The 10,863-nt window shown below is 39.3% G+C and overlaps 2 protein-coding genes and 1 long non-coding RNA gene across 9 annotated transcripts in view; 2 read left to right on the top strand and 1 right to left on the bottom strand.

The window, feature by feature from the left end:
• rpp30 (ribonuclease P/MRP 30 subunit) overlaps positions 1-5,290 on the top strand; it is a 10,713-nt gene extending 5,423 nt beyond the window's left edge. For 2 of the 7 annotated variants that reach the window (XM_016662943.1, XM_016662940.1), the window contains 4 exons: positions 2,102-2,223; positions 2,325-2,442; positions 2,558-2,632; positions 5,147-5,290. In XM_016662943.1, coding sequence (XP_016518429.1) covers positions 2,102-2,223; positions 2,325-2,442; positions 2,558-2,632; positions 5,147-5,194 — 363 coding nt within the window. In that variant the 3' untranslated portion in view covers positions 5,195-5,290. The remainder of the gene's footprint in view (positions 1-2,101; positions 2,224-2,324; positions 2,443-2,557; positions 2,633-5,146) is intronic. The other 5 variants (XM_016662941.1, XM_016662942.1, XM_007576072.2 and 2 more) reach the window with 5 other exon arrangements.
• nudt13 (nudix (nucleoside diphosphate linked moiety X)-type motif 13) overlaps positions 1-8,812 on the bottom strand; it is a 30,662-nt gene extending 21,850 nt beyond the window's left edge. Inside the window, exon 1 of the mRNA XM_007576076.2 lies at positions 8,801-8,812. The gene's annotated coding sequence lies outside the window, so the exon portion shown is untranslated. The remainder of the gene's footprint in view (positions 1-8,800) is intronic.
• LOC107833488 (uncharacterized) overlaps positions 6,183-10,863 on the top strand; it is a 28,888-nt gene continuing 24,207 nt past the window's right edge. The window contains exon 1 of the long non-coding RNA XR_001659234.1: positions 6,183-6,435. This is a non-coding gene — a long non-coding RNA (uncharacterized LOC107833488). The remainder of the gene's footprint in view (positions 6,436-10,863) is intronic.

The raw sequence follows: 10,863 nt of genomic DNA, 5'->3' as shown, positions 1-10,863 counted from the left end.
GTGTTTCTTCCTATTGAGCAGTGAAAGTAAATAAAATGTGTTGCATGTCTTTTGCTTTAAGTATTTACTTACTGGAGGGTTTTTGTTAGTGCTGCAGAGCCACAGCTAACAGTAGTGATGGACCATCTGAATCCAGGCTTCGAGGCTTGTACCGAGTAAAAAGAGGGCGTGTCTGATGAAGCCCCGCTTCGAGGCTTGTGTTGTCTTGCTGAAAACCACGTAACTGGCAACAAAGGAGGCCTCGCATTGCATGGGTCACGTGACTGCTTCATTTTGCGTGTCGGTTTTCAAAATAAAAGCGCGATGAGCCGTGCTGTGTCATGGGTTGTTGTCCATTTGGTCGCGCATCAGAGGAGAATATTTGTCTTCAGTGGCCAAATAAAATAAACACTGACCAACATATTCGATGTGTATTGATGATGGCACTCATCAAAATTTAATGTTTGTTACTGGTTTTCTCAATTGTAGATTATGTTGTTTTTTTAATAACTATATTTTTGTGATTTTATGTTGCTGAAACGTGCTACACAAATAAACTTGATTGTCTGAAATGGAGCCAGCAAGAGGAAAATCTGACATCTGGGAATTCTTTGAGATTAATCTCACAATAACATTCTTCTTAGACAACAATAATTAACCCTCCACCTCCCAATTTCTCACCTTCTGCAAAGTTCCACTATTATTTGTAGTCTGATTAGTAAAGATATATCAGTCTTGCACTGCAGAAACAGATTTAAACTTGTTGCAGAACTAAAATTCAACATGTAGCCAAATATGAGGGATCAGAGCCAATTAGAAATCCAAGAAAAAGTGAACACCCCAAAAGACACTGCGCTCTCAAGACATTAAAACATCAATTGTCTTTATTGTCAAATCCGTCTGTGATATAAAAGAAAACCCGACACAACCACTGACGTTCAACATAAACCAGGATTAGATTGGTTACAAATAATTTTAATAATTAAAACATATGACAATTAAATATGGTTTCATTGATTATCCTGTTACTTAACATGAGTTTGATGAAAACTTTGTAACAATATTGCATTTAGTAATTTTTGGAAGTATGATCCAACTGAGTGACAAGACTGTTACAGTTTCACCAGCAGATGTCACTATAGTGCAATGAATGAAGCATCGAGTAACAAACCTTTTTGCAAAGCAAAGGGCTGGAAAGCTTCATTGCTTCATGAGGCTTCATTTGCCCATCACTAGCTAACAGCTAGCTCCTCCTTTCAGCAGCGCAGCTGTTGCTCTTTTTTCACTTTGGACTGAACCATTGTTCTAACATTAGTGGGGAGGGACCTAAAAATTTATTCTTGTTCTTTTTCTTAGATGAATGGCAGATTTACTTCATTCTTAGTTTCTATTGCCTTTTTTATATTGATATTGTGTAAATACAAGGGTTTCTTTCATGATTTCTTTGGGGGGGGGAACAATTCTAGACTTTTCCAACATTGTGGGGGTTCGGACTTGCACGTTTGCGCAGTGTGAAGGAAAGAGGAGACGGCTGCACATGCATTCTGCGAATGAGATACAGGTGTCGGTATCACCGATCATACACTTTTTCACAGAACTCGGCCGATCATGATTGGTGGCCGATTGATTAACACACCTCTAGTGTGTGTTAATCAATAGATAGAACCCAATCAGTCTGTATTAACCAAAGGTCCTTGATGCTGGTTATCATTTGCTAACGCTAGTAACACTCAGTAACACTAAGTACTATTTGTTAATAGTTTTTTAATGATGCAAAACATCAAATTACATTTGTTACCTATCGTTAATAACTTACGATAGGTAAGGGTACCTGTTGTAGGTACCCTTACCTACAACAGAAAAAATATTTAATGGTGGGAAGTATTGTATGAAGCCTTTGAAGATGCCTTCATCTTGAAAATGTGGCTCTTAAAATTATTTTATTTTTGTTGGGTTCAAACTTGTATTTTTTTTAATTGTTAAGTTTTGTACCTGTTGTAGGTGCCCTTACCTATCGTAAGTTTAATCATGGTAAACTTTATGGATGATGAAACTTCAAAGTGACAGTTAGGTCCTCTGGGGCCAGCATAGCTCTCTAACTTTGTGTTTGTGTGTTTTTAAGGCTTTGGAGCTTAGAGGACCTTATGACATTATTAATCTGTATCCTCCAGCTGATGATAAATGTCTGATAGGTCCCTCCCACTCTGAAGGAACATGGAAATCAACACTTTGCATCAGACTCCAGTGTGTGGAGGAGCAGTTCAGCAGTGTGATGGCACGCCTGTGGTGCCATGTTATGCTCTTTATGTGTAGTGTAGTGTGGAACTGGATTCACTGTATTGCAGTGAAACTTGGTGTGTTGTGTTCCTGACAAGTCTCTCAGAGGGGCGCTGTTTGGTCTGTCAGATGCTGACTCTAAAGAAGCCGTGTCTTCCACCTGCAGAGCCGTTTTACTGCATGCAGGTAAATTATGATGAAGTCTTGCAGCTACAGAAGCTTCCTGTTGGTTTATCTCAGTCTTTCTGTTCATCTGGAGTCTCCTGTTGCATCACATTTTTGACTTTGTTTTTGTCCTCAGAAACCAGGAAGACTGCTAGTGGCATTGTGTACACCCGGATCAGTCAGCAGGACACCCTTCAGGACTGCGTCGGTAGTAAGTTTTTTCATATTCATGAATCAGATACAAACCAACATTAACTCTGAGCTGTAGAACTTGAGTTAAATAAAACCTCAGGCGTTTCTTAAAGGGATCCATGATTAGTTGTATTAATATACGTCATTTGAGAAATATTTATTTTAGATGTGAAAACTACAATAAAAATACTGTAAGCTGTTTGGTTTTTATGAATTTAAATAAGATATTGTTACATGGACGTCCTTATGTTGGTTACACTGCAATACATTCTGGGTAAATGTCATGCTAATCCCGATTGCGCTAGCTTCATCCAGAACAACAGCAATGAGTAACATCTTTGAGGATTTGAATGTTGAAATTGATGGGAATGTAGAAACCACAAGAGGTAAAGAAGATGAGGAGGACCAAACGAAAGAAGAGGAAAGAGTTGACCAAAGAAGGTGGTGGTTGTGCTGCTTATTTACTTTATTTAGAAACTTTAACTTTTTAAATAAAATGTGCCTCTGGTCAGAACTTGTGGTGCGGAAACCAATTGATGTGCTCTGTTTAGGATCTGGTCTTCAGTTGTCAGCTAGTGGTAACGCTCAGCTGCTTCAGTTTCAAACTCTTCTTATTAAAGTAAGCGTTAGAGAGCTAAATATAATTGAAATATTGGCAGGTTTACCTTTGACAGAAAAAGGAGCTGAGTCTATGAAAGCAATGTAACAGTTTTGCTAGTTTTGATTTCCAAGGCATAAGGTGGCAATTTATCATATTTAGCCAAAGTAATGAAATAACGAACTGTTTATTGTTAATGTGTTTCTTCCTATTGAGCAGTGAAAGTAAATAAAATGTGGACACACTACCGGTCTGTACCAAATGTTCCACAGACCGGTGGTACATTTGCTACCACCGGTCTGTGGTACCAAATGTGAAACCACAGACCGGTGTCTGGTCTATGGTTTCACATTTGGTACTGCTGGCAGTAGCAATAACTTTATCAATTAAAACATCTTCCATCACTGCCTGTCTTTGATGTTTCTCCCAGCGTTGTTCTTTTATTAGCCAGTGGTGGGGTTTAGTCCCTTTGGGGATAAAAACTGTCAGCATGGCATTTGGTTTTAGCTTGTGAGGGTAAAGCCCACCTGTTAGATCCTTCAATTTTGCTCTTACAAATGACTTAGTCTTCTGGAGAGAAATGTTGAGAGGACAAATGCGAGTCCTTGGAAAGTTGCTTGGCTCTTTCCCACCGCACTCTTCTTTTTTTCATGTCAGAAGTGATGCACTCATCTATTTTTATTTTTAAAGTTAGCCTTCCTGTGTTTACTCAATAAATTCCAGTCCAGAAAGATTCTAACTGCATCATCAACCCAGCATGGACTGCGCACGTGAAAAAAATGGCGACCTCACCCATGGAGGTATACATATATATACATGTGTATATATGTATATATACGTATATACATGTATATGTATCCTATATTATATGTGAGAAATATAACAAAATATATAACATTTTTGAAGTAATTATGAGTTTCCATCCATCCATCCATCCATTCATCTTCTGCTTATTCAGAGTCGGGTTGCAGGGGTAGCAGGGAGGTCCAGACACTCCAGCCACTTGGACTAGCTCCTCTGGGGGAATCCCAAGGCATTCCCAGGCCAGCCGAGAAACATAATCCTTCCAGTGTGTCCTGGGTCTTCCCCAGGTCCTTCTCCCGTTAGGACGTGCCTGAGACGCCTCACCCCCCTCAACAAAACTCTGACATCAGTCATACAAGGACTTGAACCCATGTTGGCCGTGTAGAGGACCGAGGCCTTGAAATAAGTTGCACCCTCCACCCTACTTCACCTCCGTGCCCCCATAAATCAGTGTTAATCACATATGCAAACTAACGGGTTTTCTAACTTTGAGCCTCAGATTTTTTTTTTTTTTGTCAGGTTTCATAAAAGTTGCAACAGAATCAGTACAAATACTTGCAAATAAGTACAAATAAGGTAATTATTAAGTATTGAAAAGAAGTGTCATTTCTGTACTTGTCTTGTCACTGAATCAAACTGAATCACTGTTTTGTCTTAAATGAGTTGCTCAAACTGTAGTGATAGAGGGGGCAAAATTATAAACTGTTATCATTTTTCTATCAGTGTATCTAATATGGCTCAGATGGTTGGTATAGACTAACCAGGCGTTTCTTAAAGGGATCCATGATTAGTTGTATTAATATACGTCATTTGAGAAATATTTATTTTAGATGTGAAAACTACAATAAAAATACTGTAAGCTGTTTGGTTTTTATGAATTTAAATAAGATATTGTCACATGGACGTCTATGCATGATATGCATATAATGCATATCATGCATAGAGATATGCATGATCTACTGTCACAGACTAGAGACGCACTGCCCAGCCCCTCCTGTTTTCCTGTTCCCCTGGTTCTCTTTGCCTAGGTTTACGTTTTTCCCTGTTTGCCAGTGTTTACTGCAGTTTAGCCACATTTACCTGTTGAATGACGTTTTCTCTCATTCTCCTTCCTACTGCTTGCCTTAACAGGTGAAGCTCCTGCTGCCAAACGACCCAAACCAACCTGACGGGGATTGAGGAGGCAGAGCCTGTTCTCATTTGTTTTACTGTTTGTCCTTGTCTCTTTTTGAAGATGTTTTACCTCATGAAAACTGATTTATAATTTTGGATCAATAAAGTTTGGAAAATAAATTCTTTATTCATTTTTAGCTAATTGAGGAATAACTGTTTGCAGTTTTCTGACCGACCGCCAATTACTAATCTTTAAAAAGTTTTACCTGCTGATTTTGATTTTGGCCAATACATTTTTTTTGTCTGAACTGTCACTGAATGTAGCAAAAAAGTCGCTGAGTTGGCAACATTGGGGTCACTATTGTTAACTGTAAACAATGCAGACATGAACTGGTGGGCCAGTCTATCAGTCAAACCTCTCATGGAAGAGCAACAGAGGACAGTGGCTAGTTTTTAAACCTTTGCTGAGGTAGATAAGATCTTATTGGTCTTACCCTTCACATGTAAGTATCGGTCGATCACCAAAGTTAAGGAAATTGGTGCCAATAAATCAGCCAATAAATGTATCCTATATTATACGTCACATGACCACATATAATGTAAACATCACTGTTAAGAGATTTTAGCAGGTGTGTGAATGATCTAATAATCAGTCTGTTTATTGCAGCCAGACAACATTATTAGCAGAACTAGAGTGCGCCAAAACCAAATTCTGTGTAGTGTCCCATGGACTCTTGGGCTGGCCCTGGTCATGTGTGTAATTCAGTGTGCTTCTGATTTTTTATGTCTATTTGAACTTCTAAATGTCCAGCAGATGTCACTGTGCTGCTGTGTTTGAAGCCCTGAAGCTTTGACTCCACTGTCAGACCATGAGCTGGAGGTCTGAACCAGTCCACCAGTCAGGATATTGTTCATTTGAATATCCTTCTTTCCAGGGCCGTGAAGAGGCCACTAAAGGGGCAGGTGCTCAAAAAAAGGGCACATCTAACTACATTCTAGGACAGAATATTAAAAAAGCCACACAGCTTTCAGAGTTTGATAAACAATGATAAATTACAAAATTGTGAGATATACAATCAAAGCTAAGGAAAATCTCTATATAGAGCAGAGGTTTCATTCTCGCGGCCCCCACCGTGATATGACTGTATAACATTAGTGCGGCCCACAGGGTGAGCCGACCTCTGAAGGAAGTCCCGCCCACTGTTCCTCGTCATGGCTGACATTCGGTGCTAGGCTAAGCTACACTGACTTCATGCACACTACACTTGTAACAATAGTGCGGCGGATGATGGAACAGTCCGGTACCAGTTGCCCTTCTCTGCAGTCCCCATTCTGGTACTTTCTACCATTAACAAATGCCACGATCAAACGCAGAGAAAGGCGACTGCTACCGGGCTGCTCGTCATCCACCGTGCTGTTGTGACATGTAGAAGGGGTAATGACGTTACGGGTCGAGACGTTCTCCATACGATGCTAGCTGGCTAAAGACTTCTATGAAACACAGAACAAGAGCGACGCCAAGTGGAATAAACTTAGGGTGCGTTCATACTGGAGCCTGCGACCTAACGTCCAGGCCACATTCATCCGAACTGAACCACTGATACTCAACAAATCTTACTATTCTCTGTCCTGATACGCGCAAGCGGGAAGAAAAACAACAACTTTGATGGACTATAATGAGGATTAAGTTGTTAATATGCTGCTCCGGTTGGACAACAACTTCAAATATGTAAGCTAAGCTCCACCGTTAACCTCCATGTTTACTTCCGCAAACACTGAGCACTTCTTCTTTTTATGGCGGTTGGCAGAACACTGAGAACGCTGACGCTATTGCGCCCTCTACTGCGCATGCGGGACACTTACAGGTCGGTTGCCCGTTCAGACGGCAGAACACATTCAGGTCGCATTTACTGGCTATGTGAACGGCCCGGCGGAAAAAATCCGAATAGACAAAAAATCGGAATTGGGTCACTTCAGGCTGCAGTGTGAACGCACCCTAAATTTTGTCACACCCTCATCATGTCTTTGTCAAAGCCAAAGCTTGCAGTTCATGTATTGGGAGAAATAATTAAATGTTGATGACATTTGAGGATATTTTTTAAATGTTTTTTGTGGAATCCTTTATGCGGCACAGCCTCACCCAGACTCTGCCTCCAGCGCCCTCTGGGTAAATTGAGTTTGAGACCCCTGATATAGAGCATACAACTATGCATATGTAAGATATTTTATTAGTAATTTCTTTCTGCAGGTCTATTTTGTTATAGGAAAGTATTGCAATATTCAAACCCACAATTTAGCAAGATATGTAAATCAGAGCTATACCACCAGACATATTTTGTCTTTACAGAATTACACTATTAAAAAATATGAACAATGCAACCTTTAAGTGTACTGTAATTGTTAGTTTGCGACCGAAGAAAAACCAGACTGGAGCCAGCAGTTTTAGAGCTCTCAATATTTTTCTTTTATCTTCAGTTTCAATTAAATTAAATTCAATTCAATTCAGTTCAGTTCAGTTCAGTTCACAGCATAGCATATCAGTCACAACAAGAAGAGGGAGAATCTCCCTCTCATCTGGACCACCTGGCTTTTAAAGGATTGGCTTCCACAAAGATTAGAGGGGTGGAGACATTCACATTTCCAGAAAGAAAGAACAAACATTTGTACTAAACTATATTCCTAAAAAAATGTCTACACAAATACAATTAATCCAAACAAAACTAGAATCAAAAAACAATCTAGGCCCAAACAAAATCCAAAATACATCTCAGAAAATGGATTTTCCCACTGAGGCTGATTGGAAACACCAGGTCCTTGTCAGCACTGCTCATGGGCGCGCTTCCATGGCAACACATGACCAGGTGACCTTAAAGAGATGAGAAGATGATTAAAATAAGCAAACAAATCAAGTTACTTCCCCAAACACAATACATTTACCCAAATAAATTAGAATATATAAAGTACACAAAAACAGCATCTGTTAGAGAGGGGGTAAATCGCTCACAGTAATCTGTAAAAAAGAGCTGCCTGTTTGCTACACTTGCAGTGGAGATAAAGATGGTCCATTCAGGAAAGCAGAGCTGCATCAAACTTTAATGTGGAACTGCAGAAAAAAATAAAAACAAAAGCAAAAATTTAATTGTTGATGCATGTCACCATGAGAAAAGCCTACTGAGTTTTGCTTAAAGAAACTTGTTTTAAAATTAAAATCACACATTTTTGTCTCATGAAGTGAAAACATTATTTGCATAACAAACTTATTTGTTATGCAAATAAATCAGAAATCTTTTCTTGCTATTCTAAGTTTTTGTTTGTGACTCAAAGTTTTGCTTGTGATTCTCACATGACGTCGGGGGCAGGGCCCAAAATCGGAACAAAAGATTTTTGATGTGTGCAAATAAAAGTTTGTTTGGCAAATAACTTTTTTAGTTCATGAGACAAAAATGAGTTAATTAAAAAAAGTTTTTTAAACAAAGCTTTTAGTTTTAAAAAACGAAATCATTATAATTCCAAAAGTTTTGATTACAATTTTATTTTATTTAACTGAGGTTAGTTGTTTTTAATTATTATTATTATTGAATAATTGGGGAAAAAAATTAACTTCGTACTCTACGAACCAGACCCTAAACTTACTTAAAGTCTGGATTGAGTTTTTTCCCCTTCATTGATGACACACTTTAATTACATACATTATATCTATCATGGTAATTCAGGGCGAGTTATTTTTAATTCTAAATGAAAATCCTTGTTGGACTTTTATTTAAGTGCTATTCTCCTTCAAGATACATTTACCTAATGCTAGAATAAATGCAATGTACATTATGCAGCAAAGGAAATTAGGTGGCAGGGAAATTAGCACGTGCCTGCTTCTTTGGGATATTCAAATCCATTATGGAGATGATCGGTTTTAGAAGGGTGATGTGCCCCTATTACATAAGCAATACTGAAGATTGACTGATATTAACGATACAGGGAAGAAGGGTTTTTTTTTTTTTTTTTCCTCAAATAATTTTAGTACATATTATGTGTCAGAAGAGGGATTAGGAAATAATAATACCAAAAAATTAAAAAATTGACCAAAAGGGCACTTGGGGGCAAGGAGCAAAACGGGCAGGTGCTCAAGCCCCCAAGCTCTCCCCCCTCTGTACGTGCCTGCTTCCATTTGATATTCAAATGAAGAGTTTGATGTTTTCAGAGTTTTATTAGTTGCAGCTCCAATTCATTAACTTATTGTTTGAACTCTAAGAAGCTGTGTGGTTTGTTATGTTCAGTCATATTTTATGTATTCTTATTCTGAAATTTTTCTGCTGAACAGAACTTTTGTCCACTTTTCTGGAAGTGTTTCTACTTCAGTGCCAAAATAAACGTCACCTATTTTTCACAACAAGGTAATATGACAAAAAATACTATCTAGCATCATAATCTAAAATCCCAGCACTCAGGAAACACTGGGGAAACTCCAAAAAGATAAGAACAACAGATGACGGAGCACAAAAAAGAAACTGATGCAAACCATAAGCAGATCAGAACATCAACAGGTCTCAGAACTTAAGAATGACTTCATTCTGTTCTGTGACAACACACACACACATATGCCTACACATGTCTATTCATGCAGACATTTGCTTTTGATCTGTTCATTTCCCTGACAGCATCTGCAAATATCTGCTCTTTCAGACGGCAACATGTATTGTTGCGCAACCCCCCCCCACCCCCTTCTCTCTCTCTCTCTCTACTTCCCCTTCTGAGAGGAGGGAGATGTTGCTCCCAGCTCTCCGTCTAACGGGTCCGAGAAGCCTCTAACTCCTGAGTATTACTCCAGATGAGAATATAGAGGACATTCTGTTTAAGCTGGACGCGAGAAAGACTAGCCTGGTTTCTAACGACCTATGCCTCCAGATGTCCCACCCTTTTTCACCCTGTGAATTAGCCAGATTGAGCAGCCCGGAATCAGCTAGTTTCACAGAGCACACCTGTTAACGGTCGCTCTTTCTCTTATTACAACTTGCACTTGTTACTGAACCAGGTAGGTTTTAGTGACTTGGGCGAGTCCCAAGGGTGTTGTTTGGGCTAAAAGCAACCTATAAAACATTTTCTACTTTTTCCTCCCTGAATCAAACTTCATAGCTATTTTACAACCATCTAAGAACTTTAAGGTGACTCATTAATTGAATGTCCACAACATCTTTTAGATTTTCTTAATGCTAATTATTTTATTAGTAAGGCAATTTCGCAAGGGTCAGTACAGCTTAAATCAGTAGCAGAAATAGTCAAATAAGTAAAATCAATAATCTAATCTATCTTTCCCTAATGCTGAAACTATGAACTAAAAAAGGGAAACTTTGAGAGAGACGGACGAAGTTTGGCATTTTGAACCCCAGAACTGGCCTGATGAAGGAAGTGTTGCAGCAGCAGAAGGCTCACAGCGCTGATCGATGAGGGCAGCCGTCCCTGCAGGTCTGATGAGCTTTCGTCTCCGCTTCGATGGTGAGGTCACACAGGACTTGGGTGCTGGCAGGAAGAGTACTGACTTAGAGTGCTGCTCTAAGTCAGTCTTGGGCCTCAGGGTGACTTCCTCATGCGCGTAGCGGTCCTCAGCTTCTTGTCTTGCAGCTCTGTATCTCCTTTCTCCTCGTCTCACGATCTTTCTGGTTCATGGAGATGTAGACGAGCTGGTCTCACGGAAGGAACACAGCAGTTCTTCATATTTGCCTTTGTTCTTTGCCTTTGTCTTC

Source organism: Poecilia formosa, unplaced genomic scaffold (assembly GCF_000485575.1).
Source record: "Poecilia formosa unplaced genomic scaffold, Poecilia_formosa-5.1.2 Scaffold396, whole genome shotgun sequence".
Taxonomy (NCBI): domain Eukaryota; kingdom Metazoa; phylum Chordata; class Actinopteri; order Cyprinodontiformes; family Poeciliidae; genus Poecilia; species Poecilia formosa.
The sequence above is the reverse complement of the archived record's forward strand: the minus strand, read 5'-3'. Positions and strand labels throughout refer to the sequence as shown.